This window comes from Lissotriton helveticus, chromosome 3_2, assembly GCF_964261635.1.
Source record: "Lissotriton helveticus chromosome 3_2, aLisHel1.1, whole genome shotgun sequence".
Taxonomy (NCBI): Eukaryota; Metazoa; Chordata; class Amphibia; order Caudata; family Salamandridae; genus Lissotriton; species Lissotriton helveticus.
This window is the reverse complement of record NC_136062.1, coordinates 192,643,327-192,668,475: the sequence shown is the minus strand read 5'-3', so window position 1 is coordinate 192,668,475 and position 25,149 is coordinate 192,643,327. Positions and strand designations below refer to the sequence as shown.

General features: G+C 46.1%; 1 protein-coding gene across 2 annotated transcripts in view; it reads right to left on the bottom strand.

Moving 5' to 3' along the window:
• BBS4 (Bardet-Biedl syndrome 4) overlaps window positions 1-25,149 on the bottom strand; it is a 566,073-nt gene that overhangs the window by 75,624 nt on the left and 465,300 nt on the right. For both annotated transcript variants that reach the window (XM_078685031.1, XM_078685032.1), the window contains exon 13: window positions 5,230-5,299. In XM_078685031.1, coding sequence (XP_078541157.1) covers window positions 5,230-5,299 — 70 coding nt within the window. The remainder of the gene's footprint in view (window positions 1-5,229; window positions 5,300-25,149) is intronic.

Below are 25,149 nucleotides of genomic sequence, written 5' to 3'. Positions count from 1 at the left end.
GGTTGAGGAACGGGTTGGAGATGAAAATTAACACATTTTCTTATAGTGTGAGAGAAAAACGCTCTAATATTCACCATTTGGTCTACTACTTGATTTCTATTTTCATCAAAAATGGTTTTAATCGTTGCTTTATTAGATCTCTTTTTTAAAGACCATGCCAGAAGCTTACCAGCATATTCACTTTCCTCGTAAAGTTTCTGAAAGTATGTATTTTGTTCGACAAACGTAGTGAAAACGTATAAGGATTTAAAATCACTTCAAGCTTTGTCCAAATTGATCTTTGTGCTTAGAGAATAATCGATTATATGTCTCTGGACTGCTTGATCTAAGTTATGCTGTAGCGCCAGAGCTGTAGCTCTACTTGATTTAGCTATATTAAACTTGTATGAAATTATCTTGCCTCTAATATCGGCTTTACAAGCTTCCCAGACAAAGAATAGGGGAGCAGAGCCCGTGTTTTTCTCTAAAAACTCCTTGATTTTTATTTGCATTCTCGTGACCCATTCTTCCTCAGTCAAGAGAGTCTTGTCTAAAGTCCAGCGAGGATGCTCACGTCTACATGAAGTAACCCTAATTATTACCAGAATCGAATGTTCTGAAAATGGGTTTACAAGGATATAGGTCTTACCTTGTTCCCAGTAATGTGAGATTAAAAAAAAGTGGATTATTGAAGCAGAGTTGTATCTTTTCGAAAAACAGGTATATCTGTGCACCTAGGGATGCTGAACTCGCCAGAGATCTAAAAGAGCAGTTTCCTGCATAGGGGTGGTGGCACATCTCGCTACTCTAGGCTTGTTTTGAGCCTCATTCTTGCATGAAGAATCGAGCTGCTAATTCTGTATCAAGTTAAAATCGCCCCATATGATAATATGGTCTAGAAGTTGAGAGAGAACATCTTGAACACCCTCCAGTGCAGTTGTGTGGCTGACAATTTTGCAATAGAAACTATCTGCAGGATTTGGTTACTCATTTTTCAGCTTACTATAATCCATCTAGCATTGGGGTTTTTTTGATCTGTAAAATTTCTCCACCACAAAACTGAGTGAACTGACCCTTGTCATTTGCAATATGCCTTACAGAGTACATATGCTCATGCATAGGAATTCAGGATACTATACTCTCTGTGCCCAATCTGGGGCCACAAGGATGACTTGGGCCCCATCTGTCCTGAACTTCCTCAGACTTCGAGGAACGAATGTATCAGAGGGAAGGCTTACAGGAGTTCTGCGTTCAACTCTATGCGGATCGAGTTTCCAAGTGAGTTCTGCCTTGGAAACTCCAACGTGGAAAAGTGCAGATATTGTATGTCCTCGGAGGTGGCAAATAGATCGAGCAGGGATTCTCCGTACATGCAGAAAAGAAGATGGCCACCTCCGAATTTAACTGCCATTCGTTATCCCCAAGTCGTCGCTGGCTTAATTAATCTGCTCTGGCATTCAAGGAACCCACCAGAAACATTCCTTGGCATTCTAGCCATGTGAAGGGATGCACCCTACCCGACCCTGCTGGTTACAGAACCACATGGCAGTGGAGTTGTCCATGAGCACCTGCACAACCTTTACCTTAGATGGATGCAGAAAGGCTTTCAGTGCCAAGCAAAGGGCTCTTAACTCCAAAGAATGTAATATGGAAATAATAGTCCTAATGTCCTGGACTGTCTGGTCCTAGGAATAGGCATGAACCTGCACCATATCCAGAATGAAGGAATCGGGTATTACTATGGCATGTTGATAGTGAACCCCAACGATGTTATGCGCTTCACCATAGTCTGAAGGTAGGTGACTATTGCCTTCAATAGCCAGTCGAAGCAGGGGAAGAGTGGTACCCCTAGCCTATGAAGATCTTCTGTAATTACTGCCATCACTTTTGTGAACACCCGAGAAGTGCTGGAGAGCATGGTGAATTGAAAATGTTCCTGGCCCACGTGAACCATAGGTAGCACCTGTGGGCCTGCAGTATGAGGATATAGAAATAAGTGTCCTGCAGACCACCACCTCAGATCTCCAGGCCCAAGGGCAGGAACAACCTGTGCCAAGGTGAACATCTTCAATTTGTCTTTTCATAGGGAGCCATTTAGACGATGGAAAACCAAGATGGGATGAGCACCTCCATCTTTTCTCAGCACTAGGAAGTAGCAGTAGCAGCAACCACAACCCATCACCAGCATCTGTATCCTATCTATGGATGTTCTGGCCAAAAGAGCCTGCACTTCCTGCTGCATCAGGGACCGGTGGTCCTCTGTCAGTAGTTCTAGGAATGGTGGAATGTGCAGCGGACTTTCAAGGAATGATAGTGTTACACTGCCACACAATTTGCAGGACACACTCTTCCAATGTTTTCACCAGCCACCCTGGCAGAAAATGTCAGATCCTACCTCAGACGGCTGTGTGCCTGCAAGGGTACGTTAAAGGGGCCTGGGGTTGTGGCAGCTGGAGGGATGGGGGATTGGGCCACATGCTGCCCTGTCATCCACGTGTTTGGTGGGTGCCACAGCCATTAAAAAGATTGGAGGGATTGCTGCACCGGCTGAATTTTCTCTGTCCCAAAAAATATGGAAAACATAGATGGCATGTCCATAAGAAGCACCTAAACATGAAAACTCAGTGATCCACATTCGGACATGCTTTCAAAGGCCCTCACTGGTGCCTATCGCATTGCTGAGTCCAGCCCGCAGAGGATAGTGAATTTGGCCGCATCAGGACCGTCCTGCATGGCCTGAGATAGGCCAGCGTAGGCCTCCTCTGGAACCATGGGGAGCACCTGAGCCATGGAGTCCCACAAGGCATGAGAATAGCAGTCTAGCATGCAGCTAGCATTGACAGAATAGAAAGTCAAACTTACTGAGGAGAAGAGCTGTTTCCTCAAAGGTCTTTATTCTTTTGGATTCCCGTCACAGCAAGTAGTCAGGAAATAATTTTGCTTAATTTTGCTGGTCAAAGCCTAGACCACGAGGCTACCGGAAGTAGGGTTTTGTGTTAGGCAGTCTGGATTGCATGGAGCAGGGCATGGTGCCAGCGAACGTGCCGATCAACAGGAGGCCTGAACAGGGCTTGGCCCAGGTCCCCAAAACAGTGACTGTAAGTGCCTCATTAACAAGCAAAAGAGGTTCAGAACTGGTTTGTCCAGGTTGAAGCCCCTCATTCAAAACATTGGTCTTGACGTTCTGGGTAGGAAGCTGAAGATCCAGAACTTCTGCTGCCCTCTGCACAAACATAGGAAAGGTGGTGCTTTCCTCCATGGCCAGGCATAGAGGTGACACCAGTCCAGTGTCTCGGGAAGTACGTATCTACTGGTGTCCAGGAGGTACTCATGTCAAGCATCCTTCTGATAGGACTTGGCAAATTGTCCTCAGCATCACAGCAGAGTCCCTACCAAACAATTTGTGTAGGACCAGAGCCCTTCCAGGGGAAAAGGGCATGGTGTCTAAGTCAGAAGGGAGACTACGAGTGTGATATACTTAAAGCAGCTCATGGCCTCAGTCAAGGTGGTGCCGTTTCGGTATCAGACAGCATTACACATTGCCCAACGTCATCTGGAGTCGATGGCACCGGCATGGGTGGGTTGGGTTCTGACATGGGTTGTGAGCTGGTACTGAGGTTGGCCAGGAATGAACCCAGAGAGGCCCACCTGGTGCAGATGGTAAACTTGCCAGCAGAATTCCAATTGGGAGGCCCTACGATTTGTTGCGGCCCGCAGGCGTACCAGTGGGAGCCGGTAACATGCAAAAAAGCACCACTTTGCTTCATGGACGTCCTCAATTTGCTCCGCTGCTGCGAAATACAGGTTGCCATGGGACAAGAGTAGGAATTCACTCTGAGGTGGACCGACTATAAGAGCAAGACCATCAAGAACGATGACACCTTCGCATCTTCTCAGATGATCGGGAGGGTGCAGATTCCCACTTGGCCTATTCTTTTGGACTTACCCAAGAATTTGGACCTCAACAAAAATTTGAATCTGGACCGGGATTGAGATCTTACTCTGGACCTCGATTGGGTATAAAGTGGAGTTTTGCAATGCTTCACCACAAACAATTTCCCTTCATTATCCTGGATGGCTTAGGGGTGCCTCAAGGTGGCATCAGCGCAGGCATTTGAGTCATGGTCTGACCCCAGACAAGCCACACGTGGGTTCGTCGCAGACATGCATTTGTGACATTCCCCACACAGTTTGAATCTTGTAGATCTGGAAGAGGACATAATCCCTTGCACACAATAGAATTGTTGTTGGCTAAGGGGATTATTGTAACAGGAAAAGGACTCTACCTAACGAATTACTCTGCTACTGCACGTCGTACTGCGGTCATCAATAAAGTGTGTAAAAAAAAAAAGGTCCACCACACGCGCCCCCAGAAATGTAGGAATGTATAAAGGTGTGCAGTTCCTATAGATGAGAAGGTCGGGAGAATCGGAGAGATCAAGTCGGGGGATCTGATCCTTCAGGAGCAGGCGCCCTCACACATACCAGGAATCCAGACAGCATCCTTGAAAACAAGATCTCAATGAACAAACAAGTCAACGCTGTGACATCAGTCAAATGCCACATCGTCAGAAAGCATTGCAAAATCTTCAAATGACTGCCCGTGCCCGGTCAACCAAACCCTCATTATCAGCAGGCTTCACTACAGCAATGCGCTATATGTTGGCATCTCCAGCCATCGCACTGCAAGACTCTAAACCATTCAAAACCCCGCTGCCAGGCCCTTCAAGCTCCACCTCGCGGAAGTGCACTGGCTATCCATTCAGAGATGCTGCAATTTCAAGCTGCTCCCTCACGCCTACAAAGCTATACAAAAAGCAACTCCAACTCTATCATCCCTCCAGACACCTGCACTCCACTTCTTTCTGCCTCACATGAATCCCCCACCCCTATGCAGAAGCAAGACAGGAGTCTGCGCTTGTTTCTGCCCAGCCAAAAGCTGGAACAAACTCCCACTAAATATCTAGACCACCCCTCCACTAATTAACTTCCAGCTCTGGTGCCTGAAAACCCTCACAGGTGATAAGCTGTGCCCTACAAAACCCCATAGCATAATGTGGTGCTATCTGCTATGCTGTGGCCAATAGATAAAAGTCTAAGTATCCTGATTTGATGGCGTAGACATTGCAAAGAAAGAATCTGCAAAGGGAATAACAAATAGACATTTCTCCTCACTCAGTGATGTCACAAAGTCTAACTTTGCTTTGACATGGATCAGAGGCGATATAAGTGTTTCACATCAGAACTTACTGTTCCAAACGGACTGCTTGCTCGTAAGATTGTTTTGCATTCTCTGGATCATCCAGGTTTGTTAGAGCAACTGCAGAAAGAAAAGAGGAGACCAACATATTATAAAACAGTGGACATCCTGTGAGGAGTAGGTTTTCTCTACTGCACTCTAGGAACCCTGAAAAGGATGTCTTTAATAAAACATGATAGACTTACACAAAACCTTTCCCTCTTATGGTTACTCTTTCAAAAGATACTGGGATTGAAGTGTTTACATGGCTACTCACATTGCTCCATTAGAAATCACATGGTATAGAGGAATTTTCATTATGTTACCGTGCCATTGAGCATGTTGACTTTTTAGATCTATAAAACATTGTGGTAGCACAAGACTCCAACACAGAGCTTATGATCTGCCCTCTACTCTCCCCATTCTGACAGTTGTGATGGAGGTCAGGGAAATTTGTAGCTTATTGCTACCCTCATTTCAGCTCCTACTAATGTAGCAAAACAAGTGTGGTTGCAAGAGATGGCATGGGAGCACGAGAGGAGAGAAGTTATGAAAGCCAAAGAGTGGGCAGACACTGAAGAAAGCAAGAATACACTACTGAGAAAAACATGCTACTTTGTAATCTGCATCACCTAAGTACAGAGATACCAAAACACTTCAGTTTAAAATAACATATCCATTTTGATAAGGTGAATGTCTGGCATTTTTAAATGCAGATAAATAGTCCATAGCCTATATAGGCCAAATGTATTCTATTTTTGAAAAGCGTGTGCTCTTTGTTTACCAGACAAAGGCTTGTTGGCCAGTTCATAAAAGTAAATTACATAAAACTATCTCTTTTGACAGGCATGGTTTGCCCCTATTTGGCAGGCAGTGAAATGTTTTATTTTTGTCTAGGTAAAGTTTAGAACTGTCCTTACAGCTCAAGATAACTCTTCTAGGAAGGAAAAATTACTGAAGAAAACTAACACGGAGATGGACTACATTATAAAAACCGAAGACTACTTCTAGTACAAAAGAGGGATGAATTCTCAAAATGATTCCATTGGAGTGAAAACTTTAAGGTTTTACTGCTGACAGAGCGTGGAGCTTCCTCACTCTATGGCTTAATGTAATAGAGACTAGAAAGCTTGGTTTCGAGAAAGATGTTCCTATGATGTCCTATGAATAGGCTCAGAAGTAGGAACGATCAGTTTGGCTAAAACACCATAGAGAGGAAGGCTACAAGGAGTAGATTATCCTCCTGAATTCTAAAAAGTCTTGATGACAGGGACCGTATGTAAAGGCTTTTGAGAAGGACCATGATGTAACCCAAAACAGCTTCTGGAAGCACCTGATATAAGCGAATCATAGTTTTGCATGAGAAGGAACAGATAGGGAAGGATGCTGTGTAGCAATTGTGATGCTGACAGCACACATACAATCTTTTTAATTCAAAAGGCTAAAAGTAACAGAGCTCAAGATGTTGAATGAAGTTGTAGTGTCTCCATGATGACATTATAGAGGACTATGTGTGGAGCCTCTTCTGGGATGTTTAACAAAGCTGCTCCTAAGGTAGTTAGTACATCATGAAACGCAGTGCTGATGAATATATACTCAGGCATTTGGTGTATTACATAGGAAGACAGAGTCTTAATCCAAAGTATGTCTCAGTGGAGAACAGGCATTCGTTTTCTTTTTGCATTTGTGTGGACTCTGATCCTGGAGTCCTTCCACTGGTGAATTGCATCTAATTGAACACCAGGAACCTTTCCAGACAGCTGTGTGTGAATCGAAGAAGTTAGAGGTGACAAGGCTGGAGGAAGATGGGAAATATGGGAGCCTGTCTTTGGTGTTGCTGATGATGGAGGCAGATGTTGTAACAGACCTGGATTGGGGAAGCTTCAGGAACTGGAAGGCATTTTCTTACAGCGTAAGAAGAGGCTGATGATGTAGAGTGGTGCGACAGAGAACTCTGCGACTCTGAATGGTTTGAATTTGAGCACCTTAATATTGAGTTGAGAATAGAGATAACCCCTTTTCTGATTGAATAATTCTCGTGCTTTGATGTTGCACAAGCAGGTAGTTGAGTCAGATTGTTACCTGACTTCGATGCAAATATGAATGACATCCATTAGAAGATTCAGAAATGACAAGAATGATATAGATGAAAATTATGCCTTTTCCTTTCTTTAGATCTCCCCCTGTAGATGTCTTTTGGTGGATAGGACACAGTCCCAGGGGATGAGGCAACTTTCCTGGAAGCCCTTAGCTTTTTTGTATACTCTACTCCTCTGAGGCAATGTCCGTCCAGGGTTTGTATTATTTTTTATTGAAACATTTTCCGTCTTTGGTACTTGAAATTTGGGTAAATATGTGGGTTGGAGGCTACCTTCTTCCTCTCACAGTCAAGGCATAGCAAAATAAACTGCGAACACAGAAACTTGCCATTCAGAAGAAGGAAAAAAGGTAGAAATCGAAAAGCTGAGTGAAGACGCTGCGCATTCGGTGTCTGAGGAGAAAATCCCAATTAAGTAGGATGACAAAACAGTTGAGATATTAAGTGATCCTACTCACGGGCAGTTAATAAGAACTGAGCCTGTGTGCCATGTGACAGTACAAGGCATGAAGGGATATGGATGCTCTGTCTTTTTAAAAGAGCACATGTATTTCGCACAGAACCCCTAGGGGTGACAGTGTTGCGCTTTACAAATTCTGATTGAATGATTTCCGAAACCTGGATGCCAGGGGAACTCTAGGATTGTGTGGATTACATGGATCCTAGTACGGTTTCTTATGAAGAACACCTTGCAAACATGAAAAAATGCCTAAAACATCTAAAGTCCTCTATCTTTCCATGATTAAAGGCGGTAACATTTTTGACTGGGATCGGCCAGCACCACGGATCTTTAACAATCCTATGCATTACTGAAACCACGAAAAGCAGGGAAATCCAGACTGGTGTGGCTTGCTTGGATGGTGTATTACCTAGAATACACTGCAAACGTTAAAGAATGGGTCAAAAATTATATTTTAATTATATTTATGTGACAGAAATCTTAGACACTTTCAGCCAAAGATAGATGTCTTATCAACCTGGGTTCCCAAACATCTTTATAAAAAAAACTGTGCCCTGCCCCCAGCTGTTGGTGGACATAAAGCACATCAAAGGAATGGACCATAACTGTAACCGTGTGAAAACCACATTGACTACACACGGCCAAAGGTTGCACTGGTTTCTGTCACACAAGTTGGGTATTGTTTTTATCATGAGAAACGTGGAAGCGTGGATGGTAGGACTGTAAATTCTAACAGATTCCAGAACCTCTTTCACAAAATAAGAGAAACATCTTGAATTTTGATCAAAGTTTAACATTCTGGGTAAGAAAAAGTAGCAAGTTCTCCATAAGCTGTACTGCCCTGGAATGCCTCAGTTGTCTACTTTCCAGAAAGACTGAAATTCAATGGAAAAATCATGATGTTTTCACGTTCCTTTTTGGAACCTTCCCTGTTGGGGTTGGTATGGCCATACACACAATTGCGGCACCGTTTTCGTCAGGAAAGGTATGAGAGCACTGGGTGTTTTTTTTTTTTTTTACAACTCTGTCTGCTCTTGCTAGCTGGGAATAGGAGACCTTAGCAGAGCAAACCCTGTGTTGATGCTATTTCTGTCTTAACTCACAGACAGACTATCAGGCTATATTTCCTTTTATCACTGAATCACATATGGTTTCTGTTTCTCCCTGTGAAACAGAATTTAAGTTTGCTATTGCAATGTTGTCATTTGTTTTGTATAAAAAGCCTTAAAAAACTAAATGAGAATAAAAAGGCCTGTATATCCCATGAAGAGTAACAGCATTTACAAATGCCAGACTTTCACCTGAACTAAATGGATATTTTTATTTGATCTTAAGTGTTCCAGGATCCCGTAATACAAGGGTTCGTGACAGTCAATTGCTCTACAATGCATGAAAAAGGATACTGGGGCGAAACAATACATGTAGGTAGAAATGCATGAGTTAAAAGGGGAAGGAAGTTTAGATGTATGAAATAGAAAGGTGCAAAAGGACATAAACGATTATATAAGGTTAAGCACAAAAATAAGAAGATGAAAAGTACCATAAAAGAGACAAAATAAAGTAACAGAAAAACAACACAACGTTTGAGTTAGAAGAAAAGTGGGAAAGCAAAAAGATGTAAGAGGGCACTAAAATCAGAGGTAGAGCACTAAGAAATAAAGACAGATCACACAGGATATAAGAAATAGATAGCACAAAGGATCTGAAAAAGAAATATCAAGGAGCAGGAAGATGATTCTAAGCACGAGAGAAAGAATAAAAGATTGAATGAAAACTCACAGTAGAGGGAAAACGTTACAGCACAAGTAACGGGAGGAGGCTGCACAAAATTATATACACACAGCACAAATAGAGAAGGCACAGCAAGAAGGATGTGCCAAAGATATTAAAAAAAAGCAGGAGAACATCATGAATCTGCCATGCCATACTAGTCCCCTTGATATACCTCCGTTAAAAATAGTTGTCCAGAGTTTTTCATTTTTGATTTGTGTTTATGTATTATTAGAGAAGGCATTTAGCTAGAGTAAACATCAGCAGTGGCTCCTCAGCTACGGCGGAGCGTTACCCCCCGTCACCTCCTTTCCCAGCCAGCAGCCTAACATTTTTTTAAAATAAAACGATAATAAAACAGGTTTATTTTCGTTTTATTTTTCAAGTTCTATGGGCCGTGTCTTTTTAAAATTTTTATATATCTTTTTATTGAAACAGACATTGGTTCAAATAGACAATATAGAGGAATCAGTCAATTTATATGTAACAATGGCGTACAGAGGTAGAAGGATTACATCTTGACAAAGGAGGGGAGTGTTATGGGGTAACAGGGACATTTTCCTCAGCACAACCAGGTGGCGTACAGATTTCTCCACCATAACTATTCCAAGGGCTTCAAATTTGGGCCCACTTTTTGGGGCATCCTCTGACAACATACATAAACATAGACCAATCAAGGTCCCATCCACAGGCCTCTAGTGTTGGTGGTTTAGCAGCGCCCCATAATTGTGCAATGTTTCTCTTGGCGATCATGAACCCCAGGGTGGCCCACTGCGTCTAGTGAGCGTTCAGGCCTGTGGGTTCCCATATGTTTAGGAGACACTGTCTCGCCTCCGGACGAAGACTGAAGTGTAGCACTGCAAACATTGTCTCATGAACCTCGTGCCAGAAGGAGCGGACATGCTTACATTCCCATATTATGTGCAGGAACGTTCCCAGGTGGCCACATCCTGGGCCCATTATCTGTTTTCCCCATACGGATCAGACGTGGCCTGGTGATGTACACACGATGAAGAATTTTTAGCTATAGCAGTCAAGGGCGCGCCGGTATGGCACCCACTCTAGCGGAAGACACTGCCTGTCGTCTTTCCCGATCCCATCCCCCATCCATCTCTCCCGTAATGCCTGAAGGGGATCTGTCATGTTGTTTATCAGTTTTTTGTATAAGTAAATCGTCTTTTCTGGTAGGTGGCCGTCGAAGATCCTGTCCTCTAAGGGCGAGGCTTCAGGAAGAGCCGTCCCCCTAGGTAGAAGTGATTGAAGTGAGTGTAGGATATGAGCATATCAGAAATGTTCAGTATCGGCTAGGTCATATTCAGCCTGTAGTGTGGTGAAGGACTTGACTCCTTCTCTCCCCCCAAATGTCTTTGACTTGTGAAATGCCAATGAGGTCCCACCTGTCGAAACCTTTCGATTTCCATAGGCTACCCAGTTTTGCAGAACACAAAGTGGGGTTGCTAACGTCAATTTATGTCCCCACCCAAGAGAGTTAGTTGCATCGTGCCAAACCCATACCGAATGGTTATTGGGGCCTGTAAGACTGTATCATTTAGGTCGCAAATAGAGTGCCCTGTTGTAATTGCCTCTGGGAAGTAGCCATTTATCCATGGTATAGCCAGGGTTGTCACCTCGGCCATAGGTGCCGTTATTGATGGCAGCAAGGTGCGTTGCCCAGTAGTATTTTTTTAATGTCCGGGAGGCTTATGCCACCATCGTACCAGTTTAAGGTCAGCTTATTGAAGGCGATATGTGATCTTCCGTCCCAGAGCAGTTCTCTCTGGAGGCCCTCTACTTCCCTGAAGTAATGTCCAGGTACAGGTTCCAGGGAATTTTGCCGTGCGTAAAGTAATCTGGGTAAGGACCTCATTTTAAACAGGGTCGCTTTGCCCAGTAGGGAGAGGGGAAGCGATTTCCAGCTGGCAATGTCTTTTTTGATTTTACGCAGGGGCGGAAGATGATTTTGGGTATAGCGGGCTGAGGAATCGAGAGGAATAAAAATACCTAAGTATTTAAAGCCAACAGTGTTGATCTGAATTGGGCAGTTTCCGTGGAGATGGGAGGATCTCCCCTAAGAGCGAATATTAAGGATTTACGCCAGTTGACTGCAAATCCACTATGGGCCCTGTCTTGGAGGTGGGGTCATCATGGGAACAGAAATGGAGGGGGAGTGGTGGACACTGCTGTCAGTGAGCTTGTGGGCTTGGCCAGACATCTTAGGATGGTACAATGAGATGTCTCCAACCCAAGCCGCATTGGAGACAGCAGGCACAGGTTCCCAGTCTCTATGGGAGCGCCAATCTGGGGCGCTAAGGCCAATCCAGATGCGGCTCTCATGCTGCCAGCAGCTTGAGAGCAGCATCTGGAGTGGCTGCAGGGGCGTCTTGGAGCCTGCACTGCATAGGAGCCAGAGAAGAGCAGAAGAGTAGTGATGCGGTGAGCGGCAGGTGAGTTATTTTTAATGTTTTATGTTTTTTCTAGTTGTCTCTGCCCAGACACAGCTGCTACTGGTAGACATTGCTAATCCGAGCCAATCTTTTTTCTGGTCATTTTTAAAAACGGCAGATATGTTGCAGTGATGATGTAATATTTCAGGAATCAAGAGACCTATATACTTCATGTTGGTGTCAAACACACAGGTATTGGGGATCAAGTAGTCTTATAGAGACAGAAAATAACTCCTCAGAGCAACCCATCTGCCATTTCAAAATGGGGGCTGTATAATGGTGTGTTTTAGCCATCCTATTGGTAATTTATTTTAATATTGTTTATGTTTCAGGTTTTCTGTTTATTCAAAGCTGTAAACATGAGAGAAGCAGGGGCTAGCAGAGGATCTTTACCTCCTGACTCAGTACAAAATCTGAGGACTCCAACAAAGAAAAATGTGTCATATGAAAAACCAATGTGAAAGAAAAGGCAACATTAACTGCGGCTGGACTAAAGAGAGTTCAAGATGATGCAGAAACACGGCAAGAGGAAGTTTACAAAAGTTTGAAACTGATGGGTGAAAAGGATCGAATAGTTTATCATTGTAACAGAAAGTGCTACAAGTCGTATACAAAGGAAAAAAGCCTGGAAACATTTGTCAAAAATAGCAGCAACCAGTGAATGACATCAAGAATACGAGTTTTCTGAGAAAGCGACAACAACCAAACCCAATGCCCATCCACTTAGAAGATCGATGGCTACCCCTCGTCTACCTCCAACAACTAATCAGAAAGCAGAGATCTTCAATGTGTTATTTGTGGTTTAGCCAGAACAAGTGCCAAATGGATTGACAAAAGAATAAAGTACAGCATATGTGAGTCTCAAAGGTCAAACAAGTTTTTATTTGCAGCTAGTTTCTTCAAAGATGAAGTTTTCAGCAGAGCAGCTGATCTAAACAGCGAGGTGAATGTATTTGCAGAGGATTTGTATGCGCACCCGAACTGCGTGGGTGCATACATTCAAAAATATGAATGAACAATGAGCTTCCAGCAGCAACATAACCTCCAGCCTTCAGTTAGCACTCTTTGAAAAAGCAAATTAGGTTTTAAAACCATTCGCGTGCAGGCTACGCGTTGACATTCCGTGAGATCAGAAAAATAATTGTCAACATTGATGAAACTGGATTGATCATTAATAATAAAATTAAGATTTTTTTGGGTGAGAATGTACAAATGTACAATTACAGAATTCGTTTTTCCCAGTCTAACAAAAAGAACTAGCCACTTGTTGTGTTCTCAGCGGATTTCACTCCTTGGTACCAAATAATATCACAGGATGCAGTAAACTCAGCAGAAACCATTTTAAGAAACGTCCTCAAAGATTTTGTTTTTGGACTTAATGACAACTGTTGTAATGTCCCAGAGCACCGCAAATCATGGGAGTCGACAAGAAGGCCTGATGTTGTCTTAACATTTTTCAAATCATTGTTTAATATCAGCAAAGAAAAACTGTCACAAAATAAAGTTCTTGAGTTTGGACCAGAAGCCAACAACATTGATGATGGCTTTGAAGATATAAGCGAAGAAGTGGAAGACAATCTTATGAACCGACAGGCTTATGCTGTGCAAATGTACTATCTTTTCCAAATCATGTTTTGTGAATTACACCACAGCAAACAAAAACGCCGCTACACATGATGACTGCCCACGCAATCTATGACAAGTGCAAAATTAGAGAGCTAATCGTTTCAATAAATAGGATTGGTGTATCAACAAGGTATAATGAAATAGTACTGAGCAGGAACTTGTTAGCACCGGTCCCAGGATGCTTGTTTCCGGTCCAGGGAAGACATGGCTGGGCAGTTCGGGCTGGACTGTTCCCATGAGGCACAGGGTCAGACTGATTTGCATATAGCCATGTCTGAACTGGGGTGGCCGAGTGAGCTAAAGAATGGTGATGGATTAAACCCAGATCAGTTGACTGGGGGTGAGTGTTTGATTTGCTCAAGCGCTCCGTCCATCATCCCCTTTTGTATCGCTATATTCTGTGCACAGGCACATTAAATGCTGGTAATATCTGTGAGAGATATGCTTGCTACTCTAGTCTAGGCTTAAGACTATCAGTATGGATGCTATGACGCAGAAGGAAAAGTTATGTATTTGTAATTTCAATTCTGCATAAACAACTCTCCTTCCTCCCCGAATATCAGTAATTTCTTTACAAACTATTAGAATATGTATTGCCATTCAATAAGAACTGAGGCTGTGAAGGAAACATACAGATAAAATGTGATGGGGAAAGGCTTACAATAAGTCTTACCAGTGGTAATCCCTTCGGGTAGTACTCCAAACTATTGTTCTTATGCCTTACATGCCACCTCATAAATAATTGGGACACTTAACAATTTGTGTATATATGTATGATGTTGTTGTTATATAAATGTAGTTATTTATATTAGTTGTGTGTTGAATCAGAAAATCCAAACATTTAAACAGAACATAGTTGTATGCATTGGCAGGCTTAATAATAAAGTGTTTGTGAAATTAAATGGGTTTTCAAGCAAAGTATTTAATTGTTGATTTGCCATTGTTAATGAATTTATCCCTTTGGTAAGAAGAACAAGTTACTCACCTTCGGTAACGCTTTTTCTGGTAGATACTATATCTGCCTGTGGATTCCTCACCTTGTGAATATCCCCTTGCGTCAGCAACATTCGGAAATTCTTTTTGTAGCTTCGCGCCGACGTGGACTTGGACGTCATAGAGGCACGGCATCGCTCGCGACTCCGCTGACGTCACCAACGCCTGCAATAGGCCCACGCCGGCGTGATGACATCAGTTCCGCCCTTTTTTCCGTGCCATCGAGGCACACGGACGGACCAATGACAGTAGAAATGCATACAGTATACACAGTACACAATAGTAAAGGCAAAACACACAGTGTGAAGCAAAAGCAGGAAAGCTATTGAAACAATCCCTGATAACAAACAAATGCATTACATTACAATAACTCTGGTAAAGAAGAGTGGACAACGGGGAGGCGGGTGGGTCAGTGAGGAATCCACAGGTAGATATAGTATCTACCAGAAAAAGCGTTACCGAAGGTAAGTAACTTGTTCTTCTGATAGATACATCTGCCGTGTGGATTCCTCACCTTGTGAATAGAGTCCCACAGCAGTCCCCACTCCCGGAGGAGGGTGTCCACTCTTCTAGACCAAGAAATCCTGGAGGACAGAGCAGGCAAAGTGACCGTCCCTCCTCACCTCGGAATCCAAGCAGTAATGCTTCGCGAAAGTGTGGAGGGAAGACCAAGTTGCCGCTCTACAAATATCCTCAACAGGCACACCTCTAGCCAATGCAGAGGTTGACGACTTAGCTCTAGTAGAATGAGCCCTTATACCCTCTGGTGGTTCCTTACCGGCCAAAGAGTAGCAGATCTTTATGCAGAGGACGATCCATCTCGATAAAGTTCTTTTATGGACCGCTCTTCCTTTCTTGCAGCCAGCAAATCCAACGAAGAGCTGGTCTTCCAAACGAAAGTCCTTGGATCTGTCCAAGTAAAAGGACACCGCCCTCTTAGGGTCCAGACGGTGCAGTCTCTCTTCCTCCTTGGAAGGGTGAGGGGGAGGATAGAAGGCAGGTAGGGTAATAGACTGTCCTAGATGGAAAGGAGATACCACCTTAGGCAGAAAAGCAGCCCTGGTCCTGAGAACCATTCGATCAGCATGAATGGTCAAGAAAGGGGGCTTGTAACTAAGAGCTTGAAGCTCACTTACCCTCCTTGCCGAGGTTATTGCAACGAGGAAGACCGTTTTAAGGGTAAGAAGCCTCATGGGACATTTGTGAAGAGGCTCAAAGGGAGCACCCATCAAAAAGGTCAATACAAGATTTAAGTCCCACTGAGGCACAATAAAAGGAGTAGGAGGGAACTTATTTACAAGGCCCTTCAAAAACCTTAAGACAACAGGAGATTTAAAAAGAGAAGGCTGGTCAGGCAAACAGATAAAAGCCGACAGCGCAGAAAGATAACCCTTCACAGTGGCAACAGCAAGCCCCTGCTGCGCCAGAGAAAGGGCAAACTGGAGAACATTAGACAAATGGGCTTTCAAAGGGTCAACAGACCTTTCCCCACACCACGCAACAAATTTCGACCATCTATAAGAATAGATGGACTTAGTGGAGTCACGCCTGGCTGACAAGATGACATCCACAACGTCAGGCGGGAGGGAAAAGGAAATCAGGTTGCCCCGTTCAATCTCCAGGCATGAAGGTGTAATGTCTGGAGGTGGGGGTGTAGAACCTGCCCCTCCATCTGAGAGAGGAGGTCTGCCCTGAGAGGGAGACGGAGCGGCGGGTGAGAGGAGAGGTGGAGAAGATCTGTATACCACACCCTTCTTGGCCAGTCCGGGGCGACCAATATGACTTGGGCCCGGTCTTGGCGAATCTTCCTCAGAACCCGAGGAATCAAGGGTATGGGAGGAAAAGCGTAAAGGAGTTGACCTCTCCAACTCAACTGAAACGCGTCCCCCAAGGCTCCTTGCATCGGATGCTGGAGACTGCAGAATGACAGGCAGTGCGCATTCTCGTAAGTGGCGAACAGGTCCACCCGAGGAGTCCCCCACATCTGAAAGATGTCTTGAACCACCTCCGGATGGAGCCTCCACTCGTGGTCGGCAAAGAACCGCCGACAGACTGTCTGCACGAACGTTCAGAACCCCGGCCAGATGATTTGCCATCACTGTGGCAACCGATGGAGGCAGATGAAAGGGCTTTCCTTGAGACAGATTGCCTTCCACGCTCCACCAAGACAGATCCGCGCAGCTTCTCTGGAGATCCTCACAGACTCCCTGAGATCTCCGTTGTGCTGATACCACTGCCTGCGGAGGCACCACTGGAGTGCCCTCATGTGCCAGCGTGCATGGTTGACCAACAGAATGCAAGAAGCCATCAGACCGAGCAGGCGAAGGACCTTCAGGACTGGAACGACCGCTCCATTGTAAAATAAAGGAATCATTTCCTGTATGGCGCGAATCCTTTGAGGTGGGGGGAATGCACGACATACAGTTGTGTCCAGTACAGCACCTATGAACAGGTTGCGCTGGGAGGGCACCAGGTGAGACTTGGGTACGTTTATCGAAAAACCCAACCTGTACAACAACTGGGTTGTCTCTCGCAGATGATGAAGCACAGCCTCTGACGACTGCGCTTTGATCAGCCAGTCGTCGAGATACGGGAATACAGGAATCCCTGATCTTCTGAGACACGCCGCCACCACTGCCATCACCTTGGTGAAGACCCGAGGCGCAGTAGTAAGTCCTAACGGAAGGACAGCAAACTGGTAGTGCTACGATCCCACCGTAAAACGGAGATACCTCCTGTGCGACTTCAGGATTGGAATATGAAATACGCATCCTGCAAGTCGAGTGACACCATCCAGTCTTCTTCCAGCAGCGCCTGAAGAACCTGAGCAAGGGTGAGCATCTTGAATTTTTCCTGTTTCAGATAAAAATTCAAGATCCTGAGATCCAGGATTGGACGAAGTCTGCCATCCTTCTTGGGAATCAGGAAATACCGGGAGTAGCATCCCTGACCCCTTTCCTGCTCTGGGACCACCTCTATCGCACCTTTTCTCAATAGAGTTTGGACTTCCTCCTGAAGGAGTAACAGATGTTCCTCTGAGCAATACCCCTGGCAAGGAGGGTAATTGGGAGGGAATTCCCGAAAAGGAAGAGCATACCCATTTTCTACGAGATTGAGAACCCAAAGATCTGATGTAACCGATTCCCAATCTCGTAGAAAATGGGTAAGCCGACCCCCCACTGGGCCTACATGATCCTGAATGGCGGATCTAGGGCTGCTTTTCTGTGGCTGGGGGGTTGGAAGAGGTGGAAGAGGAGGAGGCTTGACGTCCTCGAGGACGTGCCCTCTGTTTTCCCCTGTATGATCTATACAAGGTATTCTGCTGCTGCTGTTGTTGTTGCTGCTGCTGACCTTGTCTAAATGTACGAAAGGAAGAACGGCCAAAACCTCTAAATTTCCTGGTCGTAGAACCCCTGACCTGAAGGCCAAGAGATCTAGCAGTTGCTCTGCTGTCCTTGAATCTCTCCAAGGCAGTGTCTGCTTTCCTTCCAAAGAGCCCTTCACCATCGAAAGGTAAATCCAATAGAGCAGATTGTACATCAGCTGAAAAATCAGACGACTTCCACCAGGCTGAACGCCTTGTGGCCACCGCCGTGCCCATGATCCTTGCCACAGAATCCGTAGTATCAAGCCCACTTTGAATGACCTGACGGGCTGCCGCCTGAGAATCAGACAAAGCTTCCTCAAAGTCTTTTCTGCTATCCTCAGGAACCTTAGGGATTAATGAACGCATAGAGTCCATAAGAGCATGAATATATCTACCCATAAGGCAAGTGGCATTAGAAGACTTCAATGCCATACTAGCTGAAGAAAAAGTCTTTTTTGCAACTTGATCCTGTTTCTTGGCCTCTTTGTCGCCAGGCACCTGCGGAAAAGCACCAACTGACTTTTTAGAACAAGCGGCCTGAATTACCAAACTCTCAGGAGAAGGATGAGAAGACAAGAAAGCAGGATCCTCAGGAGCCACTCTATATCTCCTAGCCACATTTTTTGAAACTGCAGGAGCAGAAAAAGGTTTCTTCCATACCTCCATAATGGGATCCTTTAAAGCATCATTAAATGGCAGTAAAGGTTCCACTGCCGAATTCGGAGAATGAAGGACCTCAGTCAGTAAGTTTGACTTAAATTCGACAGTAGGCAAAGTCAAACCCAAAAGTCCTGCTGCCTTCTTCATGACAACATGATAAGGTTGAACATCTCTGGAGGGTGTATCAGGTCCTGAAGGTAAAGACCACTCTGGGGAAATTCGAGACCACTCGCTTCTGCTAGGTCCTCAAAATAACTCCCCTCCAGCTCACCTTCCTCCACTTCAGAAGAAGAATCACCAACTCTCTGTTCATCAAGAAGACGTTGAGCTTCTCTTCGAGACCTCATTTTAACTCGAAGTGCAGTCGAATCCCGCGCCGAATCCGACGGCGCCGGAGCCGACTTCGGAATCGAATCCGAGGGCTTAGAAGGTTGTTCCATAGATTTGCTAGGAGCCGGCGACGTCGGAGCCGGAGTTGTCGACTTCGGCCGAGCCGGCGTCGATACCGGCGTCGACCTCGGTGAAGCTTGGTACTGCCACAGCGGGGTCGGGGCTGGCATATATGGCATGAAGGGTGCTGGAGCATATGAGTGAGGAACACCCAAATTGAAAGCCATAGGACCCATTGGACCCGAAGGTGCTCCAGAGGGGTACCACGATCTTGAGAACACACCATACATTGCGTTCAAAAACGCAGAGGGGTCCTGACCTGGAGTCGGGAATGGTGGATGCTCAGGCTGGTCTCGAGGTAGGTTAGAATCTGTTTCCACAACAGGATTCGAAGTTTCCTCCTCAATAGGAACTCCATCGGTGTCACCTGGAGCCGGAGACGGAGACGGAGTCGGAGACGGCGTCGGATCCGGAACTGGAGTCGGAGAATGGACCATCGACTGCGAAGGCGAAGCCTCACCTTCTTGATCCGACACTTGCGGAGGAATTACCTTCGATTTCATCCTCTTGGGAGACTTCGATCTAGAACCAGACTTATCACCTGAATGATGGCGGGATTCATGCCTCCTTTTCTTATGCTTCTTACGAGAACCGGAAGCGTGATCAGACGAAGACTTCGAGGCCGACGCCTCTCGAGATCTTGACTTCGATCTCTTCGAGTGCTTCGAGGATCTTTTAACTTTACTCGCCTTCAGCTTAGCCACAAGAAGTTTTGATTCTCTTTCTCGAAGAGCCTTCGGATTCATCTTCTGACATGATGAACACTCGTCAACGTCGTGATCCGAACTCAAACACCAGATGCAGTCTTGGTGAGGGTCCGTAACGGACATCATCTTCCCACACTCTCTACAAAGTTTAAACCCTGTTTTCTTTGTCGACATGATAATCGAGCAAAAGGTTCAGAGAATGTAGAATAGAGGAAATAAAGTAACAATATACTATAAGCTACAGAGTATCCCGAAACCATTAGCGTCGACAACGCGGAAAAAAGGGAACTGATGTCATCACGCCGGCGTGGGCCTATTGTAGGCGTCGGTTACGTCAGTGGAGTCGCGAGCGATGCCGTGCCTCTATGACGTCCAAGTCCACGTCGGCGCGAAGCTACAAAAAGAATTTCCGAATGTTGCTGACGCAAGGGGATATTCACAAGGTGAGGAATCCACACGGCAGATGTATCTATCAGAATTAAGTTTTACATTCTGAAGTTGGTACTTGATGGTGGTGGAGAGTCGTGCTACCAGGTCTGAGCTTACAGAACCTAATGGGTGTGCATATTAGGATGCATTATGATATGGCCTTCATTTATTGTTCTACGATAATATAGGAGCAATATGAGTGTTCCAAGAATCTCTGGGAGAACAGATTCCCTCACACTTTGACTTTAATGTGATAGTGCTGCCAAGAAATACATAAACCCTGATGAAGTCCTGTCAGAAGATGAAAAGCGTTGGTTGGGCCGTTTTGTTAATGCTTTGAAGAATAATAAAGAGAATTGTTTTGAGACTTCATACTACGGCTCCCATGTTATTTTGGTAAAGGAGAAAAGTCTATTGGGATAGACACCATGCGTTCTTTGTGAAATGATTAGAAAAAAAGAGAACAAGCTCTATAATACAATTAATAGAATCTTGAGACACTTACTTTTTTTTGTGTGATTTTGTCTGGATATTTTTTGTCACTTTTTGGTTTCTGATAATTCTTTGTTTTCAGGGTAATTTTAGACAGTATTGATGGAGTGTTAGGTGCACTTGTTTGTAATTATTTAATTGTAGGTTGTTTAGTTCCTTGCGTTTTCCGTGTCTTGAGAAAGCCTTACAGACAGAAAGGCCGAAACGCGTCATTGTTTGTGGTGGAGGAGCCCCATAAATCATAATGTGGAATTTATTTTGAGCTGTAGGAGATTCTACAAAGGGCTTTGCTCTGGACATGGCTACCTCAAGGTGGAATCACATTTGGAATATTTCACATAACATGCCTTATTGTAAGCTACACGGAAAGCAAACAAAGAGGAACGACAGGACTGTTAACATACTAAAATGAAAGGGTAATTCGCTCTCATATATAAATAATTGGGACACTAAACAATTTGTGTGTATATATATATATGTGTGTGTGTGTATGTTGATATTATATAAATGCAGATATTTGTATGTATTTGTGTGTTATATCGGAGATTCCAGACATTTAAACACAGCCTAGTTCTATGTATAGGCAGGTTTAGAAATTAAATTTTAGTGAAATTAAATGCTTTTTCCTGTGAAAATTCATGGTTTTATTGTTGATTTGCAATTTTACATGAATTTAATCCTACGGTATGCCACAATTGTGTAGTTGTTTCCCATGCCACCTCAGCTTGGATCCAGGCATATGTGAATCAGTCTTGACCCATCACCAATCGAAAAGGTCCAGCCAGAACTACCAGGCCATATCCTCCTTAAACTGTAACACAAACAACCCACAAGGGACCCATAGGGCCGTACATAAACCACACACAAGGTGCTATTAGGATTGCTTAAGATTAGTCTAATCACTGGCCAACACTAGGTTTAGCAATCAAGCACATCTTTCTGTAGAAAAACTGTCATTACAGTTCATGGTGGGACAGAGAAGCTGCTGAGCCACTGAAGGAGCTGTATCCTCTTTTGAACTATGGCATTTTTAACCCAACAGGCATCTTTTTCTGTTCAGTAATGCAGGATTGGACATGCATCTAATCTGAGGACTTACAGTTTTCAGTTAGGTGCTGCAATTTACCTTTCTTATGTTTTCTAAATTGAAAGAACTCAGTAAAAGATTTACTGATTAATGGTACAGAGGTAAAATTTATTTTTTTTACTTTGAAATGCATACCTCTAATGAACATCTTTGCTACTATGCTACGGAAGAGAAGCATTCCGAGGCCCCCCTGGGTTGCCGGGAATATCCTGACTACGTATCAGTAAGCATTCAATAATGGGGAATGGAAGGAAACTCATATATAGCACTGGCATCTAATTTAATAAACTAATTTCAATCTGTACTGAATAAGGCTTTCACATATGTCTTCTGGCTGAGCTAAACCATGTCTCATAGATTCCTTCTCTGACGGCCACTGACTGATTGTATGAGGAAATAGACTTTTTGCACACTTAACCCTTATTTGTGCCCCATTTAGACTAATCGGCACTGGTGCAATGCCTCCAAAATGCCCGGTGCGCTGCTAATCAGGACTCTATGCACGTGCTGACCCTTAAAATGGTAAATGTTTAATTGACTTGTCCAATCAATCAATCAATCACAGGCATTTATATAGCGCACTACTTACCCGGAGGGTCTCAAGGCGCTGGGGGGGAGTGCTGCTACTGCTCGAATAGCCAGGTCTTGAGCTTCTTCCTGAAGGAGAGGTGGTCTTGGGTCAGGAGTAGGTCGGTCGGTAGGGAGTTCCAGGTCTTGGCGGCCAGGTAGGAGAAGGACCTTCCTCCTGTTGTCGTTCTTCGGATGTTGGGGACGGCGGCGAGGGCGTGGCTGGCTGATCGGAGATGTCGTTTGGGAGTGTAGAAGTTGATGCGGTTGTTGAGGTAGCTAGGGCCTTGATCGTGTAGGGCTTTGTGTGCGTGGGTGAGAAGGCGGAAGGTGATTCTTTTGTTGACGGGGAGCCAATGAAGGTCTCTCAGATGTCCGGAGATGTGGCTGTGTCGTGGGATGTCGAGGATGAGTCTGGCTGAGGCGTTCTGGATCCGCTGGAGTCTTTTCTGGAGCTTGGCGTGGTTCCGGCGTAGAGGGCGTTGCCGTAGTCCAGTCGGCTGGTGACGAGGGCCTGGGTGACCGTTTTCCTGGTCTCGGTGGGGATCCACCGGAAGATCTTCCGTAGCATGCGCAGGATGTTGAAGCATGACGAGGAGACGGCGTTGACTTGTCTGGTCATGGTGAGGGAGGAGTCCAAGATGAAGCCCAAGTTACGTGCGTGGTCTGTCGGTTTGGGTGCGCTGCCTAGGGCGGGGGGCCACCAGGAGTCGTCCCAGGCGGAGGGCGAGGAACCCAGGATGAGGACTTCCGTCTTGTCTGAGTTCAGTTTCAGACGGCTGGTCGTCATCCACTCGGCTACGTCTTTCATCCCTTCGTGGCTCTGGCGGCGGCGGGGTCGTTGGTCAGGGAGAGGATCAGCTGAGTGTCGTCAGCGTAGGAGATGATGTTGAGGTTGTGTTGGCGTGCGATGGCCGCGAGGGGGCTCATGTAGACGTTGAAGAGGGTGGGGCTCAGCGAGGATCCTTGAGGGACGCCGCAGATGACTTTGGTGGCCTCTGACTTGTACGGTGGTAGACGGACTCTCTGTGTTCTTCCGTCGAGGAAGGAGATGATCCATTCCAGTGCCTTCTCCTGGATTCCGATGTTGCTGAGGCGCTGCACTAGGGTGCGGTGGCAGACAGTGTCGAATGCCGCGGAGAGGTCTAGGAGGATGAGGGCCGCTGTTTCTCCGTTGTCCATCAGGGCTCGGATGTCATCGGTGGCAGCGATGAGGGCGGTCTCGGTGCTGTGGTTGGCTCGGAAGCCAGACTGTGAGGGGTCGAGGGATCCATTTGTCTCGAGGAAGGCGGCCAGCTGCTTGTTGACGGTCTTCTCGATGACTTTGGCTGGGAACGGGAGGAGCGAGATGGGGCGGTAATTCTTGAGTTCGGTGGGGTCCGCTGTAGGTTTCTTGAGTAGGGCGCTGAGTTCGGCGTGCTTCCAGCTCTCCGGGAAGGTGGCGGTGTCGAAGGAGGTGTTGATGATGTCCCGCAGGTGGGGTGCGATGACCGCGTCGGCCTTGTTGAAGACGTGGTGAGGGCAGGGGTCGGTCGGAGATCCGGAATGGATGGAGTTCATCAGGCGGATGGTGTCTTCGGTGCTGATCGGAGTCCAGGCGCGGAGGGTGGTGGTGGGGGGCGGTGGTTTGGTCGTGGCGTGCGTCGGTTGAGTGCTGAAGCTGTTGTGTATGTCCGCGATCTTGTTGTGGAAGTAGGAGGCGAGGGAGTTGCAGAGGTCTTGCGATGGGGTGATGTCGTTGTTTCCGGCGTTGGGGTTGGAGAGCTCTTTGACGATGTTGAAGAGTTCCTTGCTATTGTGTGCGTTGTTGTCCAGCCGGTCCTTGAAAGCAGTTTTCTTGGTGGCGTGGATCAGTTGATGGTGCTTTCGGGTGGCAAGCTTGAGGGCGGTCCTGTTGTCCGGTGTTGGTTCCCTTCTCCAGGCTTTCTCGAGGGCTCGGCAGTTCTTCTTGGAGCTCTTGAGTTCGTCGGTGAACCATGGGGCCTTCTTGCTGCCGGGTCTGCTAGGCGGGGTCCTCAGTGGGGCGAGTTCGTCCGCGCAGTTGCTGATCCATTTCGTGAGGTTGTCGGCGGCCTGGCTGGGGTTTGCTGAGCTGGCGGGGGGATGCTGGCTCAGGGAAGCGGCGAGCTGGTCGGCTGTGATCTTGTTCCAGCTTCTTCGCGCAACCGGTTGCTGGTGGTGGTGGATCGTCGTTCTTCTGAAGGTGAAGTGGACGCAGCTGTGGTCCGTCCAGTGGAGTTCAGTGGCGTGGCTGAAGGCGATGTCTTTGCCGGATGAGAAGACGGCGTCGAGTGTGTGTCCGGCGAGGTGGGTGGGGGTGGATACCAGCTGCTTGAGTCCGAGGTTGGCGAGGTTGTCGAGCAGGGTGGTGGTGTTGCGGTCGTTGTTGTTCTCCAGGTGGAAGTTGAGGTCTCCCAGGAGGATGTAGTCAGTGGAGGGGAGGGCATGCGGGCTGACGAAGTCGGCGATGTCCTCGCTGAATTGTGTGCGTGGTCCCGGGGGTCGGTAGATCAGGGTGCCTCTGAGGGTGGTCTTCGGGTCGGTGCGGATCTGGAAGTGTAGGTGTTCGGCGGTTTTCAGGGTGTCGTCGGTGTTGGTCGTGATGTGGATGGTGTCCCTGTGGATGATGGCGATGCCTCCTCCAGTCTGTTTGACGCGGTCTCTTCGGGTGATCTTGTAGCCCTCTGGATGGCGATGGCGATGTCGGGCGCTGAGGAGTCGTTCATCCAGGTTTCCGTGAGGAAGGCGACGTCAGGGGCTGTGGTGTCGAGGAGGTTCCAG